We start from the raw sequence: 23,411 nt of genomic DNA, 5'->3' as shown, positions 1-23,411 counted from the left end.
AGGAGTGAACAGAAATTCACTTACCTCCAGAGGTATTTCTGGGGACTCCAAAGAGATGGATGGACATGGCAAGTGTCTCCTGTCTGGCCATCAGAAATACCAAGAAACGTCTCTGGGGCCCTGGAACATCTCAAGTGGCACCTCCCCTAAAGATTTTCAGGCGTCTGGCAGCCGGGCCGGGGGAGACCACCCGCCCTCGGCATCCAAAATCGGGTGCCGGTAGGCATGATCTCGCTGGGGCCTCCAAATGTTATATTGGAATTCAGCGAGCCAGACAGAAGACACCATAGACTAAGGGCCAAATTAGGAGTCTTTATTGCAAAAGCCGGTGACCGTGAGAGGACTAATGTCTCTCCAAACCTCGCGTCCCTGAATGAGCTCATGGGTTAGCTTATAAAGGCAAAAACCATATCCTGGTTGGAACAAAGGGGGAAGCTGTGCTTAGCCAAGCATATTACAGAAGTTAAATTGAGCAATGTTAAGCTTATCTTCGGGTGCATCTGGGGTTGTTATTTCCTAGAGCCTAACAGAACAATGACACCTGTGTTCAGTGGAAAGATTTCCGAGCAGAGGTTCTCACGGGAAATACAAAACGGAAGGTGGGGAGCAAGATGGAGTCACTCTGGACAGGACCTATTGTTCAATGTCGGCTGGTCTAAGCAAATAAACATAAGCTAGATTAAAAAGGGAAAATAATCAAAACTAAGCATACGCGTGAGAGAGAGAGCCCACGTACGTGAGAGGTTTGAAGACAGTGTGAGGACTAGGTCCACTGGAGGATCTGAGCTAGGGATGAGGTGGGTGCCTTGAGCTGCAGGAGATCAGTAACTGGCAGTTTTCCCAGTCACGGAGCGAGGGAAGAAGTCATTGCTGGCGATCCTCATCCCGGGCCAGGCTCCTGATTTAAATTCTTCTAGGTAATTAAGATGGGGGCAGAAGTTTCTCCTGAACTTGAAGGATCTTGCCTTTAGCTCAAAATAAGTCACACATTATGAGGCACATCTTGGGATGGCTGGTTCTGAACCCCCAGGGAAACAAAGCAAACCCTGGCCTCCCTCCAGCCCTGTCCAGGGAGGACGCTGGCTCTGCTGAGGCTGCTGCCCCGGGGCTGACGGCTGCCTATCTCCCCGGGGACTGACCTCTGTCCGTCTCGCCCAGGGCATGGTGGAGAAGTGGCTGCAGCAGGTGGAGCAGATGATGCTGGCCAGCGTGCGGGAAGTCATCCGACTTGGGATTGAGGCGTATGTGGAGGTAAAGGGCGATGGGAAGAGGCTAGGGCAGGGGTGGGCAAAGTTTTTGACTCGAGGGCCACAATGGGTTCTTAAACTGGACCGGAGGGCCGGAACAAAAGCATGGATGGAGTGTTTGTGTGAACTAATATAAATTCAAAGTAAAGGAGCGGAGGGGAGAGCAAGAGAACCGGATAGAACAGCCGGATCCGGCCCGCAGGCTGTAGTTTGCCCATGGCTGGGTGTTGGTACAGCAGCAAGGAATTTGGGGAGAAGGTTTCTGTGTATGGAATTGATTGGGGTGACAGTGGTTAATGATCTATTTGTTGAAGGTGTAGAATTCTATAACGTCGTCTGTACATGGTATTGTGTTCAAGTCTCTTCCCATCACCACTTATCCTAAACGGGTCCTTCTGACCACTCCTCCATCTCTATTGGAGCTCACTCAGTCCTGCAGTGCACTGCCCTCACCCACCTCTCTCTCCTTTCCCTATATACCTCCCTACCCCCCTCTCTTTTCCTGGTGCACTTCCCCCCCACACTTCTCCCTGTGAGCCCGCTGGTGAAAGGGTTTCAATTAGAAGCAGAGGACACCAAGAAGCCGCAGTGAGCCTGACACCTTTGGCTGCTGCAGGCCAGTTCTTTCTGGAAAATAAATTGATTGATGGCAAGAGCCCCTTTCCATTCAGCATCCCCCAGGCTTGTCATTCAAGGACACAGACCCTGATGGCCCAGCTCGTTGAACCTGAAAGCCTGAGGGGACACAAGGAGGGAGAGGCCTAAAGGAAAAGAACCTTTTCAGCTGGTTAACTCTGCAGCCAGCTCCTCACAAGCAAACAAAAGAATTACCATCTTCCCACTAAAGTAAGGGGCTGGCCTGCTGGTCCTCTCAGTGGCATTTGCTGGTGATGAAAGGCCAGTCCTTCCTTTTATGCTGCACTCAGGTCCATGAGCTGGGAAGTAGAGCAGGGAAACTGAGGCAGGCAACTGCATAAACTGCAGAGCAATGACAGCAGATACAGGTCCCCTCCCTAGAGATGACAGCGAGGCCTCAACTGTACTTCAGCTCCAGGCCCAGGAAAACAGCAAAACCAGGTGGGCGACTCCAGGACCAGCTGCAATGACTGATGACCCCCTGCCCTGGCCCTGACCAATCAGTGGAGACCAGGGCCCTGGAGGGGCCCATGCCCTGGAGAGTCCCACCTGGAAAGCTGATGAATATTCTGCTAAAACCTCCCCTGAGACCTCCCTCAGGCCCCTCCCGCTAGAGAGAGAAAGGCCTCAAGACAGAGGACCCAGCATGGGCTCTTCCTCTGGGGAGCAGCCTGTGCCATTCTCTTCCCCTGTCCTTCCCCCACAGGCCACATCCCTAAACTCTAAGAGATCCCAGGAAACTTCAACCAGGGGAGCAGTGGGCAGCAGTAGCTCGTCCTGGGCCCTCCCCTGACCCTGTCTCAGCCCCCTTTTCTCCAGCTTCCCTGGGCTCTGCTGTTGCTGCTTCTGTACTAAGCCCTCCTGCTTCACTGCCCAGTCTTAATCCACGTTCCCTCTTAGTCACCTGACTCATGTTGTGACATTTTTCCTGCATGAAGTCAAGAACCCGTACACTATAGGCCAGTCCTGGGCAGACCCAACTCAGAGCCAGGTCTCCTGGCCAGTAACATATTCTAAATAAAAATTAAAGAAAGCTCTGCCAGTGTGGCCCAGTGGTTGAGCATTGACCTATGAACCAGGAGGTCATGGTTCGATTCCCAGTCAAGGCACATGCCCGGGTTGCAGCTCAATCCCCAGTACGAGGCAGCAGGAGGCAGCCGAACAATGATTCTCTTTCATCATTGACCCCTATCTTTCTGAGATCAATTAAATATAGACATTTTTAAATTAAAGAAAACCCGCTGCCTGTGTGGAATTATTCCATGCAATTGCATCCATAGCAAGCTTCAGCAAACTGCTTCTGTAAAGGACCAGCTCGTGACTATTTTCAGCCCCAAGGGCCACCCACATTTTGTCTTTGCCTTTGAGGTGACATGTGAACAATGCGCATAGCTGTGGTGCAATTCATCTTCAATTACAAAAACAGGTTTGGCCTCCGCCATAGTTTGTCTGATTTATAGTTAAATAGAAGTGGGGGCAGCAAGACTAAGAAAACTGGGGGGCAGCCCTGCAGTGTTAGTAGCCATTGAAAAGCAGCTGTGCATCCTGAACGCCACCCGGGCTATAACCGGGAGCACCCCGAGAGGACAGAAAACAAAAGCTAGGAGTTACTGGGAGTGTTGGTAATTTTTTTTCTTTTTCATAAAATTCTGGGAGGAAGACAACACAGTGATGCCAGAGGTGCCAAGCCTTGTGGCGTGAGGGTGGGGCGGGTTCAGTTTATGCTCAGGGGTGAGATGGGGGGCAGGGGGCTGTAAGAAGTCGGGTTAAACAGCAGGACGAATGGACCTGTGACATGCCCGCTGACTTTCCCAGGTCTCCCGTGACCAGTGGGTCCTGCAGTGGCCTGGACAGGTGGTCATCTGCGTCTCCTCCATCTTCTGGACCCAGGAGGTGTCTGTGGCCCTGGTTGAAAAGAATCTGCAGGTAAAGCAGCCTGTGTGAGCCTGGAGGGGGGGGGCGAGGGGGGAGGCTCCAGCTCCCCTGGGGTGTGAATGACATAAAGCAGACTGTTTTCTAAATAAAAACAGCATCGTGACATCCAACCCAGGAGACCACAGAGCCAGGCTCCATGGACCTTTGGGCCGAGGGTGTGGAGGTGGGCTCCCCGGAGCTGGCCAAGCGCAACGGCTCGGAGCCCCACCTAGACAGAGTCCTGGACCCGGATCCCGGGGTCGATCAGCCTCTGCCTCCAGGGTCAACCTGGCAGAATGTCCACCAGCCAATCTTTTTCCTTTTTAACATTCGTTTTTGTTTCTCACTGTTTATTTGAAAGTGGTGTAAGACGTACATGTAATGTTAAAAAAATAATACAGATAATCCCAGATGCCCTTCCTCCAGATGCTCCATACACATGTCTTCCGTGGCCACGCACAGCGGCCAAATGGGAGCCGGCACTGACGCAGAGACAGGGAACCATCCTGCCTGCAGCCTGCAGAGGCTGACCCAGGGGTGGGCAAACTTTTTGACTCGAGGGCCACAATGGGTTCTTAAACTGGACAGGAGGGCCGGAACAAAAGCATGGATGGAGTGTTTGTGTGAACTAATATAAATTCAAAGTAAACATCATTACATAAAAGGGTACGGTCTTTTTTTTTTCATTTCAATAGTTTTATTCATTTCAAACATTTTAACAAGAAGAATGTAAACACTAATTATTATAATTTGAAAATTCAAAGAATGGAGGAATCATAGCACAATAACATACCTTATATTGAAGGTGGCAAAGGCAAAATAAAATTGCCTAACAAAGGAAAGGTACAAAAGCCTTTCAAATTAAACTTAAATATAATAAAATAATTTAAAACTAAAACAAATAGCAAAGAACAAAATGTGTAAACAGTAAATTAAACATTTTCTTTAGTGCAACTTCCAAATTATGCCCGGGACGTAGATGTAGATGGCAATGTAGACTGGGTTGAAAGGTTTTTGGTCTTTAAAACATCAACTTCAGTGGGAACAGTGTTGTTGGTCTCCTTTTTTAGCTAATGCATCAAAGTCTGGAGTTAGTTTTGTTGTGGCTATTCTCAGGATAGATCTGAGGTGTTCGTCAGTTAAGCTGGATCTGTGAGGGGCTTTGTTGATGTTCATGATGCTAAATGTCTGCTCACAAACATAGGTTGACCCAAACAGCACCAGTATCTTCTGTGCCATTCTCCGGATGTTTGGAAAAGTGGCTACATTAAGTGAAGCATAAAAGTCTCTTAGTTCAAGAGAGCTGAATTTCTCCTTTAGGACAAAGTCAGACTGAAGATCGATGAGTTCCAGTTGCACCTCTTCTGGTGCTGTTTCAGGGTTTTGTGACAAAGGACAGGCCACCAGTTGAAGTGACTGGTCAATTTTTTCAACATCAGAAAACTGACGACAGAATTCTGCATGCAGGTCATCCAGTGATTTGCTGTATTTCTTCATGTTTTGGATGGTCTCCTTCTGTGTGGCTAGTGTGGCAAAATGAGTGAAGACTTTGTTTGAAATTTGTCTGGAAAAGAAAATCAGCTTCGATTTAAAGGCTTTCACATTAGTGTACATGTCATGTACATGCTGATCTTTTCCCTGTAGCTTCACATTTAGCTCATTCAAATGTGAAAATATATCTACAGCAAATGCAAAGTCACACAGCCAATTCTTGTCACTCAGCTCAGTAAATTCATCAGACTTCCCCTTTAATTTCAAAAATGCACCAATCTCTTCTTTGAGCTCCCACACTCGTTGGAAAACTTTGCCCAAACTCAACCAGCGGACACGAGAGTGGTAAAGTAAGTCGTGGTGATCCGCATCAGTTTCCTCCAGAAACTTAATAAACTGACGGTGCTGAAGTCCCTTTGCTCGAATGAAATTAACAAGCTTTACGACTGGATTAACAACATGATTAAGTTGTAATATAGACTTGCACAATGATTCCTGGTGAATAATACAGTGAAGAAAAATAACATCTTGGTTAGGGTTCTCCTCTTTCACTTTATCCTGAATTCTTCTTAGCAGTCCAACATTTTTTCCAGTTAAATTTGGAGATCCATCTGTCGTGACATTAGCAAGTTTACTCCATGGTAGCTTCATTTCTCGATGACAGTAGACACCTGGTCATACAAGTCCTCTCCCCGTGTTTTTCCTTTCAGTGGCTCCATGGCTAAAAACTCCTCTGTAATTTCAAAATTGTCACTAATCCCTTGAATAAAAATTAAGAGCTGAGCAGTGTCCTTTATGTCGTTACTTTCATCCAATGCTAGTGAATAAAACTTAAAGAACTCTGCCTTACTATTTAACTTGCTGGCCAAGTCTTTTTTTTTTTTTTTAATTGATATTTTACAGAGAGGAAGGGAGAGGGATAGAGAGTTAGAAACATCAATGAGAGAGAAACATCGATCAGCTGCCTCCTGCACACTCCCTACTGGGGATGTGCCCACAACCAAGGTACATGCCCTTGACCGGAATCAAACCTGGGACCCTTCCGTCCGCAGGCCGACGCTCTATCCACTGAGCCAAACCGGTTTTGGCACCAAGTCTTCATCAATCAGTTCCACTCAACGAGTCACTGTCCTGCGCGATAAGCTGAGTTTTTCAAACTTGCCTTTGCTCTCTGGACACAAGAGACCTGCTGTCTCTATCATACATTCTTCCAAAAACTCGCCTTCAGAGAGAGGTTTGCTAGCTTTTGCTAATTTGAATGATAGCATAAAACTTGCTTTGGTAGTTGTCTCTTGAATTGCAGTTTGTCTGTGAAAGACATTTTGCTGAGCCTGTAATTTAGCCATCAACCTCTGTGCAGTAGCCTCCCGTTCTTGAGGTGACTGCTTGCTAGCATAGTTGCCATGCTTTGTGGCAAAGTGACGGCTGAGATTGTACTCTTTGAAGACTGCAAGTGTTTCCTGGCATATCAGACATACCGGCATTGATCGGACTTCGGTGAAAAAATATTTTGTTGTCCACTCCCTCTTAACCACTTGGCATTCACTGTCCACTTTCCTTTTCTTTGGTCCACTCATGTTTAATATTGGGCTAAAACCAACAGTACCGTTCTCTTATTAAATTCTTTACTAAAATAAGACAGTAAAGTATAAAAACAAGTGATTAAATTTGCTCTACTATAACATTTTTGGTCTTCTAAAAATATATATATATAACAAAATTATCTGAAAAAGTTCAGACATGGGACAGAGGCACACCCTGACCATAGAGAACAACCCCTTTCCTCCATAGGAAACCTGTGTATCTTTCACACAGGCCCTTTGTTTATGGTAACACGCATAGCTGTGTCTTCCAGACACACTTGTATGGGAGGTGCTAGGGCAGTGCAAAACATGGGTAACCAGTAGTTACCACTAGCACTTCCGTTACTGGCAAAAAATAGCCGCAGTGCACATAGTGTGAAAGAGCCCATTATCAATGTCAGATTGCATACACTGGACTCTATAAAAACAACCAAGTGCCACTTTTAAATGCCCATTGCAACAGTTTTTCTTATTAAAAGCTGGAAATGGCAGGATATTTATATATATACCCCTACTGTGACAGCCTGGCAGAGCATTACAAAGGAGAAAACCCAGCATCTGGTGATGTCCATAAGTACAAGACTTCAGGCTGTCATTACCAGGAAAGGGTTTCATTCAAGTATTAGATATGAACATTTGATTTTCAGTGTTTCATTTGTCCAATTACTTCTGAAACCCTGAAATTAAGCGATTTTGTAATAAAATCTTTAGTTCATCACATTTCTATACAATCTTTTTGTTCAACCCACTGAATTAGGGTTCGTTCACACTAGCTGTGCTGCCGTTGCAGTGTGGTGCAGTACTGCAATGCAGCGCAGCTAGGGTTAATGCAGGGTACAGAGGTTTCCATCATGTTTGCGTTGATGCTAATGTGCAGTGGTGCATGTTGACACAAATGCCCTGTAGCACGCATTTTTACAGGCGCAAGGGGGAGAAGCAAACGCAGCGCAAAATGTATTTGTTTTGCCGCTAACACATGCGGTTAGTGGCCACGGTAGCGTTACTGATACCGCATCTGTATCAGCAAAAAATGTAGCCGCAGCATGGCTAGTGTGACATGTCCTCTGTGTGTCTTTTTCCCTGCTACGCGCGTCCGCGGTGGGAAAAAAAACTGCAGTGGATACAAGCTCTAAAAGCTGAAAGTCTTTGTTGTTTTATTAACAAGTCATTGTGATGTACAGAATGTGGGAACAGGAAAAAATTGTGTTTGAGTAGAGCTCTTAATCTTACCTCAGAAAGGCTCTGATACTGTGCTCTCCAGGGGCGTGTCTCCCTACATCACCACGATAACGTGTCTACGCATTCCCAGGGTGATGTCAGGAGACGCGTCCGCGGGCATTACGAGGAGCCTCTGGAAGATTGAGAGGTTGTTCCTTCTACTGAATGGGCAGATATAAATCCGCCCACTCAGAAGAAGGAGCTGCGGCTGTGTTTCCCGACGTTGCCATGTTAACACTGCTGCTGGTGAAGGAGCGGAGGGGAGAGCAAGAGAACCCTCTGCTCTTTCGGCTCCGGGCCGGATAGAACAGCCGAACGGGCCGGATCCGGCCCCCGGGCCGTAGTTTGCCCACGGCTGGGCTGACCTGAGCTTAGCCGGCGCCCACTGAGGGCGTTTGGTCTGGTCCACGATCCAATCAGGCTCACATGCTTATAGGCATTTAGTTTTCACATCGCCCATGTCTCCTTTCATCTCAAAATGTTTCAGGGTTTTCTCTTCATTCTGATTTACTGTATAACTTATACACAGTGAGCTCACCCTTTTTCATGGCCAGTTCTGAGTTTTGGCAAACACATTTGTGCAATCCCCGTCTCCTCATGCCCTTCATAGCCAACCCCTCCCCTACTCCAAGCACATAGTTTCCTGTCCACAGTATCAATGAATTTGGATCTCGCGGTACCTGACCACTTACGTGTAGAGCCCTCTCGAGGCTACTGACTGGAGTTGAGGGAAGGGGCTGAGGGGTGACGCCAAGGAGGCTGGCCTGGGCCATGGGTGTGGCAGGCGACGCTGCCCTAGGAGGTCACCAGGGAGAACCCGGTGTGACGCTGTCCCCTCCTGTTTCCCTGCCAGGACTTCCTGAGGAAGAGCAATGACCAGATCGCACAGATCGTCCAGCTGGTGCGAGGGAAGCTGAGCAGCGGGGCTCGCCTCACCCTCGGGGCCCTCACGGTCATCGACGTCCACGGTGAGCGCAGTCCGGCCTCGGCATCACCGCGTGGGTGGGAGCAGCCAGCCTGCCTCCCCTCCTGGGTGGGGCTCGGGCCTCCTTCGCAGGGAGTGGCTCCTGAGGGTCAGCTCAGGGGAGGAGGCACCATGCTTCTGGGCGGGCCTCACTGAGAGCCGCCCCTGGAGCCGGTCCTGGCGCTGACCAGAGCGAATATTGTTGAATGCTCACCAGGGGCCAAGCTTCCTGCTTGTGCTTGACCCTCATTTGCTCACTTTCCCATGCATTTCACAGGCTCAGCACTGGCTCGGAGAGGTCTGAGCCTCAGAACTCACAGCGAGGCCCAGGGAGGAGGGGGCTCTTTTGTCATTTGGACCGATGTCTGTCTGATCCCAAACCCAGGAATGTGGGAATGGGCAGCGATGCAGGAGCGAGTGGGCGGGGCATGCGCCATCCAGCTCTTCCTTAAAAAAGAAGAGGAAGAACTGGGGTCTTTATGTAAAATAAGCTACCCACACCCTCACTCATCATCACCAAGGACACGGCTGGACTAGGCTGGCTCCTGGGAGCAGGGTCCCTCTTACTCACACACCAGCTTCCTGCCGGCATTTCACATTTCATGCACCCTTGTCTCCTTGAGGCTGCCCTTCATTCTGCTTGAAATCATGTGCATAGACCAGCATGAAACCCGGGAGTGGGAGGGAGATGCCACTTCCTCTGGCCACGTATACAGCCGGTAGATGTAACACATGCCTGTGTGGTTGGGGGCAGGGTGCCCCAGAACCACGGTGGCTGGTCACACACACACACACACACACACACACACACACACTTGCACGTGCACACACAGGCGCGCACACACACACACACACACACACACACGTGTGGCATCCTCAGCTCCGTCCTCTGGGCACCACTCTCTGGGTCTCGAGGACCTGGAAGGGAATTCAGCTCCTGGGAGGAAGGGTGCTGGCACTGTGGCCTCTCTCCAGGCCTCTTGTGCAGGTTGGAGTTACTGCAATAGAGAAGGCTTCTCCTGTGAGAGGCAGGAGACTGCAGGCTTCCCTTTGCAAAGTTGTGTTTCTGAGATCTAACCTTGAGCTGCTGTACTCATTCCAGATCTCAATGGCTCTTGCCCTGTGAATTACCTAAAAACAATGACTGATTCCCATACACCTATTGCCCCCTCTTCAACTTCAGTGCTCCCGTCACTGTGAAAATATTAAATGAGGCTCCCATCCTCTGAGAGAAGGGAGGATGCCTAGAGATGTACCTCCCTGCTGGTTTCTCAGGCCCCAGATGTAAGGAAGGCACCTAACCGTGGACTGATGGGCCCTTCCCTACTATGTCAGGCCAAGCTGCTTGGATTCCTCTAGGATGTCCTAGAGGCTGGAGCAGGGTCAACAGGCTCAGGTTGGGGAAAAGACAACATTGCACAGTCCTCTGAGTCAGCCCCACAAGTTTGGGAATGAGAACAATAGCCAATGCGTACACAGTGTTTCCCTAAGCCAGGCGCAGCTCATTTCTCTTCTTTTTGTTCTTTCCATCTGTCTATCTATATCTGTATAGATGTGAATATATATAAATATGCATATATTTAGTACACAAATATGTATGTGTATGTGTGTTTATACACCTACTAGTGGCCCGGTGCATGGATTTGTGCACATTGAAAGGAAATTAATTAGAAGAAATATTTTAATATCATAGCAAGCTAACCCACAGCAGATTCCGTGAGGAATTGGGCTCCCTCCTCCCTGGGTCCTGAGTGCGGGTGAACCAGATTGGTGCCAACAGGGCCCAGCAGCAAGCTAACCCACAGCCAGCAACCTAACCTATCGGTCAGAGCATCTGCCCCCTGGTAATCAGTGCGCGTCATAGCTACCGGTCAAATGCTCAAATGGTCGAATGGTTGAACAGTCACTTAGGCTTTTATATATATAGATATCTTCATTTAATTCCAATTACAACCCTATCAGGTAAGTACTATGTTATCTACATTTTACAGATTACACAGCTGAAGGGGAAAGAGGCTGAGTAATTTGCCCAGTCACATAGCCAGTGAATGGAAGAGCCAGAATCTGGCCTGGGACAGGGTGGCTTCAGAGTCCAACAGAGGGCAAACAGCACTGCTACCAAGTCTCTCTGGGCCCTTTGGGAGAAGCCAAGCACAGCTTCTAGAAGGCATGGCTGCCTACAGGTGGGGGTAGGCAGGAAAGGCAGCTGCGCCTAAAATTGTCTGAAGAGGGAGGGTGGTTTGCACACCATCGTCACGCCCCTGCTGAGGAGCAGGTGCAGAGGGGAGGATGCAGGTGGATAGCTCTCCATGTGTGTGCTTCCGTGTCCCAACAGCTCGGGATGTGGTGGCCAAGTTATCTGAGGACAAAGTGTGTGATCTACATGACTTCCAGTGGATCTCCCAGCTGCGCTACTACTGGCGGGCGATGGATGTGCAGGTGCAGATGATCACCACCGAGGCCATGTACGGCTACGAGTACCTGGGGAACAGCCCCCGGCTGGTGATCACGCCCCTCACCGACCGCTGCTACAGGCAAGTGCAGAGCTCTGGAGGGAAACCTTCTGGGGAAGGGGCTGGGGCATCTTCATTTTGTTACCTTCTCCTCCGCATTTCAGCTCAGAGTTTTGAATTTTGCCCTTAGACACCAGGTCTCACAGCGGGGCATGGAAATGAGGCCGAGGCCAGAAGTGAGAACCCAGTAGGAGCCCTAATGCAGGTTAATGTGGTCAAGCCACAGGAGAGGCTGGTGCCTCCCTTGAAAATGGATCAGTACTTAAGTAGCAGGGCTCCCCAATGGCAGAATCAAGATGGTGCCAGGTGATCCCAGGCCAGGGGGAGCCCAGGACCAGGCCAGGGGGAGCCCAGGGCCAGGGGGAGCCCAGGACCAAGGGGGCGCTCAGGACCAGGCCAGGGGGGAGCCCAGGGCCAGGGGGAGCCCAGGACCAAGGGGGAGCCCAGGGCCAGGGGGAGCCCAGGACCAGGCCAGGGGGAGCCCAGGGCCAGGGGGAGCCCAGGACCAAGGGGGAGCCCAGGGCCAGGGGGAGCCCAGGGCCAGGCCAGGGCGAGCCCAGGGCCAGGGGGAGCCCAGGGCCAGGCCAGGGGGAGCCCAGGGCCAGGAGGAGCCCAGGACCAAGGGGGAGCCCAGGGCCAGGGGGAGTCCAGGGCCAGGTCAGGGGGAGCCCGGGACCAGGGGGAGCCCAGAGCCAGGCAGAGGCCCAGGCTAGAGGCTCTGAGCTGGTGGCCGATGAGGAGGTGTGGCCCTTCTGAGCTCAGCACAGAAAGTGCTTTGCCCCTTTCCTTGGAGTCATAACATCAGAAGTCTGGACATTATGGATTTGTCAAGTCCGTGATGTTTAGGTTAATTGTGGTTTGTATGTACTTTCAATGGATTTTTTAATTTATGAAGATAATACTTGAGTACTTTCTCCTCTCAAAGTCCTCGGTCACTTGTTTTCTATGCTCTTTGTTCATTCGTTTATTCCACTCAGGTTCCACAGCCATTTCCTAACCTTGCTGCCCCGGGCATGCCCTCCAGGAGCCCCACTTAACGGTGGGGAGGGACTAGGTCGTTACAGAGAGTGTGTTAACCGACATTATAGCGGCCATGAGGGGGCTGAGGAACCACAGTGAGCACACCCATTATTCCTAACGTGCATCTTGTCCCTGCACCGCATGCCGGGCCTGTGTTGGTTTCTGAGGTAATTTGGAACTGAGGCAAATCAGATCCTAAACTCAATGTTCATAATCTAGGGGGAGAAACATATTTATTTTCACACCCCACTAGCTTGGCTGGTCTTTGGGATGCGGAGTTTGAGGCTTTTTTAGTTGTGCATTTACATCTGCATGTACTCATTTATTCATTCAATCTTCCCCTCAGCTAATGCTCCCGGCGCAACCCCTGCCCCAGGCACCATGCCAGGCTGCCACAGAATTCTTCACCATGGTGGTCGCACAATCGGGGGAAGTTTAAACTATTCGTATGAGTCAAAACAAAGTGAGCCAAAGGCAGTTCCTTCCTTGTGTCTTAGGATTCAAGCACTGAATTCTTATTTTCTTCCCCTTAGGACACTGATGGGGGCTCTGAAGCTGAATCTTGGGGGAGCCCCAGAAGGTCCAGCTGGGACAGGCAAGACAGAGACTACCAAAGATCTGGCCAAGGCTTTGGCCAAGCAGGTAGGAAATGCTGTCCCTCCCCCCCCCACCCCCACCCTCATCCCCTCCCATTCCTCTCTGGGCCCCTATCCAGGGAAGTGGGCATGAAGGTGAAGATGGGGAGTGTAACAGGCAGAGTGGGCCCAGCTGCTCCTGTGGAGCAGGAAGCAAGGAGCCCACCCCTGTTCCTGGTGCAGGGACCATCCTGAATGGTGCCCACACCCTCCTCTCTAGTGTGTGGTCTTCAACTGCTCAGACGGCCTGGATTATAAAGCCATGGGGAAGTTCTTCAAAGGGCTGGCCCAGGCCGGAGCGTGGGCCTGCTTTGACGAGTTCAATAGGATTGAGGTAACCCTGCTACTGGGCACAGAGAGGCTGTGCATGCCAGGCCTCTCTCTAGTTCCTCAGCTCCTCGGTGGGTGACAGGTCTGATGTCTCTTCTACAACCTCTTGCTCAGAGTAGGTACTCAATGAACGAACAAAAGCAGCCCAAGAACATAAAATGCCTGTTTTACATACATATGCACCCTCATCATATTCATGCTGTCACCAGCTCATTCAACAATGTATCGGGCAGCTACTATATCAGATACTCTGCATGTGTTCATGATACAAAGGTAAGAAATGGTTTTTCTCTCTAGACTCTTACAGTCTAGCAAAGGGAAATAAAAATTAAATGACACAAATTCAATATGATAGATATTACAGTAGTGGCACAAAAGAGGCATTACAGAAGAGGGGTAGTCCGACCAGCCTGGCTCAGTGGGTGAGCGTTGAACACCTATGAACCAGGAGGTCATGGTTCGATTCCTGGTAAAGGCACATGCCAAGGTTTCAGACTCCATCTTCAGAAGGGGGCGTGCAGGAGGCAGCTGATGATGATTCTCTCTCATCATTGATGTTTCTATCTCCCTTTCCCTCTCCCTTCCTCTCTGAAATCAATAAAAATAATTCTTAAAAACAAGAGGAAATGATTAGTTCTATTTGGGTAGGGGATTGAGTTCAGGACATACAAACATTCCATTTGAACCAATAAACACTGCCCAAGTGCATACTATGCATCAAGCATTATGCTAGGTATTGGGGGAAAGATGAAATGGTATGGAAACCACACACACACACACACACACACACACACACACACAATTTTTCTTTACCAAAACCCCAATCATGCTTCTCATTTTGAAGGTCTGGTTCACAGGTGGTTGGCTTTTCTTTGCTGAGTGAAGGGGCCCCCTGGGGTGGAGTGGGTGGGTCTGAGCAGGGCTCCATCAGCCAGCCCCTCTCCCTGCAGGTGGAGGTGCTGTCGGTAGTGGCGCAGCAGATCCTCAGCATTCAGCAAGCCATTATCCGGAAGCTGAAGATGTTCATCTTCGAAGGCACCGAGCTCTCTCTAAACCCAACCTGCGCAGTCTTCATCACCATGAACCCCGGGTATGCAGGCAGGGCGGAGCTGCCCGATAACCTCAAGGTGAGCATCAGCGTGGAGGAGTGCTGGGCATGCTGACGGTGCAGGAGCTCTGGAAGTACCAGGGTCTCCCAGAGAAGCCAGATGATGGAACCAGGCAACATGCTTCAGCCTTGGTCAGTAACAGGGGAGTGTGGGTGGAGGTGAGATGGTACCTGGCCCTAGAACAAACCTCTCCCTCTCGTGAAAGGTGAGGGAGGGTGGCAGGGAGTGGGTAGAGATACATAGTAGCCAATGTAAACAGAAAACCGCGTGCATTGGAACAAGGGCAGCTGTTCCATTGTTGTCAGGGTCAGACAGGTCATACAAATGAGAGGGGCAGCTGGCGAATGCCCCACAGAGCGGCAGCATCTGAGCCCAGCTGCAGACACCGTCAGACCCTCTCATCTATCAGGGAAAGCCAGAAACTTGGAGTTTTACATAAAATCTGACTTAGATGCTAAAGCACAATGTAAAAAGACATCACTGTAAGCCAAACAAAATATCTATACTAATAAAAGGGTAATATGCTAATTAGACCCAGCGGCCTTCTGGACAACCTTTCGGACAAACACATGGTGTCAGGGCCGAGGCAGAGGCAGTTAGGAGCAATCAGGCCAGGAGGGGAGGGCAGTTGGGGGAGATCAGGCCGGTTATGGTGGGCAGTTGGGGCAAGCAGGCCAGTGGGGGGTGGGGGGCAGTTGGGTTCGATCAGGCCAGCAAAGGGGGCAGTTGGGGGTGAGAAGGTCTCTGGGGGGGGGGCAGTTGGGGGCAAGCAGGCAAGCATGTAGAGTGGTTAGGGGCAATCAGGCAGGCAAGCAGGTGAGCAGTTAGGAGCCAGTGGTCCTGGATTGCAAGAGGGATGTCCGAATGCCGGTTTAGGCCCAATCCCACAGGGATTCGGACATCCCCTGAGGGGTCCCAGATTGGAGAGGGTGCAGACCGGGCCGAAGGACACCTCCCCCTCCCCTCCCCCCCACCCCATACATGAATTTTGTGCACCAGGCCACTAGTTGTTCTTATAAAAAAGCATGACGTTGGATACAGAGGACTCTGGTGAGCCTAGGCTGGACCACATGGATTTTCCCTTTACTACCAAATGGGAATGGCACCTCAGCAGTGTCCATGCCCATGCAGGCTGTCCCAGTCCACAGAGAGGGGCAACAGAGCCTGTTTGTGCCCAGTGCCGACTGCCGGGCTGGCCTGAGCTAAGCCATGGCAGTACCCATGACCTTGTGGCCAGGGGAGAAGGAAAGGCCTTGAAGGAGAAGAGAGAGCCAAGCAGGCCTCCTCACGTGAGTAACTTCTCCCGTGGGAGGAAAAACCCAAAGCACAGGGTGTCTGGGTCCCCTCCTGTGGGAAGAGCACCTAGCAACCCAACTGCATGGGAAGAGCAGCAGAGGTAGGCCCGGTCTACTGCTTGACTGGTTTTATTCCAAGTTATGCTCCAGCCCCTTGAGTAGAAGACACACGAGGGACCAGCCAGAGCCATGCTCACCGCTGTAGTACAGTAAGTTCCCACTGAATGTCATCGATAGGTTCTGCGCCTTTAAGAAAAACGGCACATGATGAGACCAGTGTTAGCAAGGCTCATTGATATACAGAATGACGTTCCTATGGCATCGCATCAATGCTGTAATGAAATGACATTGAAAGAATGGACATCATTTGAGGACCTGCCATCCATGATGCTCCACTTGCTAGAAACACGCTCTTATCACCTGTTCTGACCCACCACTCGCCCCCTCCGGGAATGGGGGAGAGCCAAGGGGTTCCTCAACCGTGGCTGCTCCACTCCCTCCTCACTAGTCAACACAGGTCACTGAGACCTACAATAGAATTTGGACTCACATTTCTTCCTATTTTTTTATTGATTTTTTTTTTTTTTTTTAGAGAGAGAGGAAGGGAAAGAGAGAGGGAAACATTGATGCGAGAGAGAGAGACATCTATCAGCTGCCTCTTGCACACACCCTGAAAGGGGATCGAGCCTGCAGCCTGGGTATGTGTCCGGACGGGAATCAGACCCGCCACCTTTTGGTGTACAGGACAACGTTCCAACCCTCGGGGCCACCTTTCTTCTTTCTACCACCCAGTTGCTGTAACTCCCCCTGCACCCCTCCCAGCCAACAACCACATTCAATCTGCACAAGAAACTTCCAAGAGCCAAGGGTCTAGTAGAAAGCACCAGGCTTGGCGGCTGGAAGCCAGGGCTCTTTCCAGTCTGGCTCCACCTCGAACGGCATGGCTTTAGTGAGTCACTTCCCCTCTAAGATCTAAGGGAATAAGAGCAACAGCTGATGTGTATGAGGACTCACTACATGCTGCACACTTTCCTAAGTATGCACCTCACTCACCTGTATCAGTTCTCATGACAACCATGAAGAGGGTACAGGTGTCAGCCCATTTAGAGATGAAAGAACCGAGGTCCAGCAGGGATGCATAACCTGTGCACAGCAGGTAGGTGACAGAACAGGGACTTAGTCAGGACTGCTCTGCCTTAGGGGCTCCTGTACACATGGGCCTGCATTCCAAGTGAGTCCTGCGGGAAAGCTCCACAAGGGGCATGGAGCTTGATGGGCAAAGGAGAATGAGGTGCTTTTAGGACCGGCACCTGGGCCTGTGCATGACTGAGGGACCCAGTGTGACAGCACGCACCTGGACAGGCCAGGGCAGGGCAGTGGGTCTGTCCAGTGGAGGTGGTCCCACGGCATTGACTTGTCCTCCGGGCACTTCTCCTTGATTGTCAAGGCTGTGCTCCTTCTCTCTGCCTCTGCAGATGGCCTCCCCGGCACACCACTGTGCGCACTCAGCTCCTGACTAGCTGTTCGTTTTCCAGGCCTTGTTCCGGACAGTGGCCATGATGGTGCCTGACTACGCCCTCATTGGCGAGATCTCGCTCTATTCAATGGGGTTTCTCGACTCCAGAAGGTAAGCCGCACTGGCGTTCCAGCGGGTTCCGCAGGCCTGGACGAGAGCTGTGTGGGGCAGATGCAGGTGGGCTGCCCTGGGGAGGGAGGAATGAGAATAGGCTCTGTTCACAGGTCGCTGTGCAGGCACCTGGGCCCGCCTTGGTCCTGACCTGACCTGGGCTGGGACTGACCCAGAGTCCCAGGAAAAGGCCTCCTTTTGCTGTACGTGCACCTGGGCTTCTGCTAGAGAAACAGTCACTCACCTCCTCCCAACCCTCACAGCAGCCTGCGCCTCACACACACACACACACACACACACACACTCACACACATACACATATACGCACATTCACACACACACACATACACATATATGCACATAAACACACACACATACACATATACGCACATGCACACACACATACACACATATACGCACATACACACACTCACACACATACACAAATACACACACTCACACATACACTCACACACGCATACACGCATACACACATATACATACACTCACACATACACACACACTCACATACACACATACACACATACACTCACACAGACACACACACTCACACACACATACACACACTCTCACACACACAGACACAGATACACATATACACTCAAACAGACACACACATACACACATATACACACACTCACACACATACACACACATACACATATATACACATACATACACACACACACACTCCTAAATGGCTTAAGGCAAGACTGAAAAACATGAAGTTATTCTAAGATTGAAGGGGATATTTTAATATAATTTAGAATTAACATTGTTATCAACATAACTTTTATTTACTTCAACCAAGTATCTCTCATTCCAGTGCTGCCCAGTTTTCCAACACACACACACACACACACACACACACACACACACACACACACACAGCTGAGTGTCTTTATCACATGCACCCAGAGTTATTAATGTCACTGTGAATGGCTTTTATTGGCCCATTTCAAATTTTGCATTTGTCTGTTTCCATTGTCCTGGCCATAACCAGTCATGTCTTGCTGGCGCGGAGGTCTGCAGAAGCCCTCAGCGTGCCCATGCCTGGCTGCTCTCTTTCCCACCTCAGGGCTGCAGACCTCTGAACGGCACCTGTCCTCCTCCCAGGCCAAGCGGCTGCCTCTTCACATGAGGCTCAATTTAGTTTTTCCGTAAGCGAGCCGGTGCATTGATTTGCCCATTCAATTTATTTATCCCTCAACTGGCAAACGTTCATTGGGCCACCTGCCTTCTGCCCACCCTGTGCTGGTGCTGTAAGCAGCAGGGTCTTTGCTGGCAGAGTAAATCAGTCTCATGAGGGGTTCCCTGCAAAGGAGTGTGCATAGCCCATTAGTCGGGGAACCCTGACCCCTAGCCAGTGGGGCTTAGCAAGGAAAGTTTACTCTTCACTCTCCGGGAAAGAAGTGGGTGTCTGTGATCAGGACAGTTCCTCCCGAGGGGAGGAACCCGGTTTCTTACACGTCAGCGCTAGTCACAGGGGCACTGGCTCCAAGCAGGCTTTCCTGGACCCGCCAGGAACGGCACCCCTCCCTCATTCACATGCCACTGGCCGGGACGCGGGGCAGGCTGTGTGGCCAGCTCAGGGCCAGGGCGAGTAAGATATAGCAGTGCCTGTGAGTCTGCATGTGCTATGTGTGAGGGTGGTGAAGTTTGGATTGGTTTTTAAATTTAAAAAGGAAAGCATGGACATTAAAGAAGTCATAACGTTACAGAGGTGAAAAAGGAGTTTTGTTTCAGTAACCTTAGCCCTCCCTCCAGGGACCAGCAGTTATCATTACTCATGGTTTGATGTATTCTTTCCAGATGTGTGCGTGTGTGCTTACAGTCACATAAACATGTAAAAGTATGTACACATACAGTTTCTCAGACCGCACGCTATGCATCTGTGTGTGCTCGCTGCTTCACCCTAACTTTGGGGGTTACCAGGCTTCCTTAGCTCACAAAGGCAGCGCTATCAGAAGGCCTTCCAACGATGGGCCTTCCTCATCGCATCCTGGCAGGCCCGCTCTGAAGGGCCAGGGCCAGGGGTGTGGGAATGTGTGCTGCGCAGGCGTGGTCCTCTCAGGGGTGTGCAGACGCGTGTCTTTACACCCCAGCCTCGCCCAGAAGATCGTGGCTACCTACCGCCTGTGCTCTGAGCAGCTCTCCTCGCAGCACCACTACGACTACGGCATGCGCGCAGTCAAGTCCGTGCTCACCGCCGCCGGCAACCTCAAGCTCAAGTACCCGGAGGAGAATGAGAGCATCCTGCTGCTCCGGGCCCTGCTGGACGTCAACCTGGCCAAGTTCTTGGCTCAGGATGTCCCTCTGTTCCAGGTGTGTGGTGGGGCTGGCTCCGGGACCCCACTTCTGGGGGGGAGATATCTCCGCAGCACCCCTCAGGCCCCCCTCTCTGACAGCCAGGACTCCCAAATGTTAGTAACAATGGGGATGGCAACATTTCTGTCTGGTTACCAATTTTAATAAAGATGGTTTCACTGATAGGATAATATTCATTCTGAGGTGTGGGTAATTGTTTTTATCAAATTTAGTTAGTTTCCTTTTATAATTTTTTAACGCCTCTTCTTTACCAGGTTGCAAGTGCCATTAAGATAGAAATCATGACTCTTATTCATCCCCAGTACGATGAATGGAACATAGCACAGGCTCATTAAATATTTGCTGACTTCTAAAATTATTTGGGAGGGAAATCGTGTTGAACAGATGATGTCAGAATAGGTAATTGTGGCTGAGTTTTGGTGCAGGGAAAATGAGGTTTGGAATTTTATGAAGTTTGTGTAGATCTCATTTTAGGACCATGTAGAGTCACACAGCTGATAATCCATCCTTTCTACCTTCTCTCAATTCTGATTACCAGGGAATTATATCGGATTTGTTCCCTGGAGTCGTTCTTCCAGAGTCAGACTACGAAGTTTTTATGGAAGTGCTGAATGAGAACATCAGAAAGATGAAACTCCAGCCAGTACCTTGGTTTATTGGGAAAATTATCCAGGTGGGCTCCTTGGGCTCTTGTGGCATAGACCTGTGTACGCTTTGCTGAAGTGGGAATGAGAACATCCTGGCACACGGAATCAGGACGCAATGCCAGGTGCCTGAAGAGAGGTGGAGGGAGCGAAGGAGGCACCTTACCCTCTAGGCCTTCACTTCATTTCCAAGTTGAAGTTTAAAATCCACTCTTTTTCCTGACCATCCCCCTTGGGGTTGCTTTTTTTTTAACTTGGGGTCTTCCTTTTGGAGCACGGGACTTTGAATTACTCCGGATTCTCAATTCCCAGTGATAGAAACGCGCCTCGAACTACCATCATCAACAAAAGGGGATTTATTCACTGACTGGACCCAAATAGTAGGGCAATATCCAGGTTTCTATCCAACGCCCCAGGCGTCTGTCTCTTCGGTTCTGGGCTGGCTCTCTCTGCATTAAAACTTCCTTCTCAGGTGGCCCCAGCACCTCAGGCTGAGACTGTCCCGGGTGCAAGCCCAGGAGGAAAAAGAGCCTCACTCTCCAAGCGGCTTCAGCCAAAGCTTAGTGTTAGCTGTGAATGGTGCCAGAGTCACAGGACCATCCCTGAGCCGATGATCGGGTCATTTATATTGTATAGGGGACCTGGCTCAGAAGATGCATTTCTCCTCCTGAGAGGCCCAGTCAAGTCCGAACAGCATTTAGGCCTCAAGAACGGGTGTTTCCAATAGAAATGCAATTTGCTAACGGGGCCACTGTTTCCTTTTCCTGCAGAGAACGGAGTGGTGGTAGCGGGGAGGGGTGAGGGGGAAGGGATTGAGACTTGCGGATTGCAGGTAATAACAGTCATGGGATTGAAGTACAGCCAGGGAGTGTAGTCAACGGCACTGTAAGAACAGTGTACGGGTTGGGGGGGGGTGACTAGAGACATCGGGGGATACCTTGTAAAGCATATGACTATCTGGCCACTATGCTGTGCACCTGACACTAATACAAAGTGACATTGAATGTAAACTGCAATTGAACAAGAATGTTTAAAGTAAAAAATAAATAAAATGGATCACTCAGAAAACAAACAGTGCCATGAGAAGAGTCGGGGCCCTGAGGCAGAGGCCTGCGTGTGCGACTTGCTCTGCCCGCGGGCCAGCGACCCCTTCTGAGGGCATCATTTCCACCATTAGGAGGTGGTCTGTGCCACCTGAACAGATTAAAAGAAATAGGTTCGGTAAGTCACTCGATGCTGAGCACAGACAGGGCCAGAGCAAATGGTAGTTCCAATCTCTTCAGTAATCTGAGACACATATTACTTCACCCAAAAGGTAGTTAAATGATGAATCACCCCAAAGATTGGCTCAGCGGGGAAGGGTGTGACTGTGGGGCTCCCCTGGCACCTCTCAGTCTTCGTCAATGTCTGACTGACTGCAGTTCTGGGAGGTTTGCGCTGATTGACATCTTATATGTTGTCTCCTCTCAGATCTATGAGATGATGCTGGTGAGACACGGCTACATGATTGTCGGAGACCCCATGGGGGGCAAGACCTGTGCTTATAAAGTGCTGGCTGCAGCTCTGGGTGACTTACACAAAGGTACAATTCACACCCCCACTTCGGCAGGACAGGTGGTGCCAGGCTGGGTTTGTTTTGGGGTGTTTTTTGCCACCTCTGGATTGCGATATCAGAGCCAGAAACAGAAGCTGGCACACAGATGTCTGCAAGCAGAAAACAAGAGGGAGGGAGTTTCCTGCGGGGTTTTGTGTCCATCATTAAGGCTGGAGGCATTTTCTCAACTGCTGAACAGCTGGCTTCTCCAAAGTTTTTCCAGTGAGAGAGTCTAAAAAACGGAATTCTAAAAGCAAATCATTTTCTTTCCCTTCTTTCTCCCCTGCCTCCTTCCCTTTAATGTAGTGGATGAGACCTCAGACTTTTTTATCAGACCCAGACGTTGGGCAAATGACTAAACCTCTTTTAGCCCCTGGTTTTCCAGCTGTAAATGGGATTGTTGTGAGAATTACATGAGATCATGCAGGTAACTAACCTAGCACAGTTCCTCCTCAACAAATGGAAGCTACATTTATTGCCAGAGAAACCATTTTGGGGGGACTTCTTAATGAAACACAAGTCTGTGGTTCTGAAAGCAAGGCCTTGTGGCTGTGCTTACACAATCCCTTCTAGGACTTTATTTTAACACTAGAGGCCCAGTACACAAAATTCGTGCAGCGGGGAGGGGGAAGGAGGGTCCCTCAGCCCAGCCTGCACCTTTTGGTAATCCGGGACCCTAGAGGGATGTCTGACTACCATTTTAGGCCTGATCCCTGCCTAAACTGGCAGTCTGACATCCCTCTCGCAATCCAAGACTGCTGGCTCCTAACTGCCTGCCTGCCTGCCTGAACGCCCCTAACCACTCACCTGCCTGCCTGATCACCCCTAACCACTCTGCCTGCCTGCCTGATCGCCCCTAACTGCTCACCTGCCTGCCTGATTGCCCCTAACTACTTGCCTGCCTGCCTGATCGCCCCTAACCCCTAACCCCTCTTCCTACCTGCCTAATCGCCCCTAACCCCTCTGCCTGCCTGATAGCCCCTAACTACTCACCTGCCTGCCTGCCTGATCACCCCTAACTACTCATCTCCCTGCCTGCCTGATGGCCCCTAACCACTCGGCTGCCTGCCTGATCGCCCCTAACTGCTCGCCTGCCTGCATGATCGCCCCTAACTATTCACCTCCCTGCCTGCCTGATCACCCCAACCACTCGGCTGCCTGCCTGATCACCCCTAACCACTCTGCATGCCTGCTTGATCACCCCTAACCACTTGGCTGCCTGCCTGATCTCCCCTAACCATT

The 23,411-nt window shown here is 50.4% G+C and overlaps 1 protein-coding gene across 2 annotated transcripts in view; it reads left to right on the top strand.

Annotated features, from left to right (window-relative positions):
* The window catches only part of DNAH3 (dynein axonemal heavy chain 3), a gene marked incomplete at its 5' end in the record, with an annotated part of 199,493 nt that overhangs the window by 85,754 nt on the left and 90,328 nt on the right, over positions 1-23,411 (top strand). For both annotated transcript variants that reach the window (XM_080680101.1, XM_080680100.1), the window contains 11 exons: positions 1,159-1,251; positions 3,699-3,809; positions 8,943-9,057; positions 11,389-11,587; positions 13,120-13,228; positions 13,442-13,555; positions 14,502-14,678; positions 17,491-17,582; positions 19,709-19,928; positions 20,470-20,604; positions 22,046-22,157. In XM_080680101.1, the coding sequence (XP_080536227.1) occupies positions 1,159-1,251; positions 3,699-3,809; positions 8,943-9,057; positions 11,389-11,587; positions 13,120-13,228; positions 13,442-13,555; positions 14,502-14,678; positions 17,491-17,582; positions 19,709-19,928; positions 20,470-20,604; positions 22,046-22,157 (1,477 nt within the window). The remainder of the gene's footprint in view (positions 1-1,158; positions 1,252-3,698; positions 3,810-8,942; positions 9,058-11,388; positions 11,588-13,119; positions 13,229-13,441; positions 13,556-14,501; positions 14,679-17,490; positions 17,583-19,708; positions 19,929-20,469; positions 20,605-22,045; positions 22,158-23,411) is intronic.

The sequence above is a fragment of the Plecotus auritus genome, assembly GCF_963455305.1.
Source record: "Plecotus auritus genome assembly, chromosome: 7".
Taxonomy (NCBI): Eukaryota; Metazoa; Chordata; class Mammalia; order Chiroptera; family Vespertilionidae; genus Plecotus; species Plecotus auritus.
The sequence above is the reverse complement of the archived record's forward strand: the minus strand, read 5'-3'. Positions and strand labels throughout refer to the sequence as shown.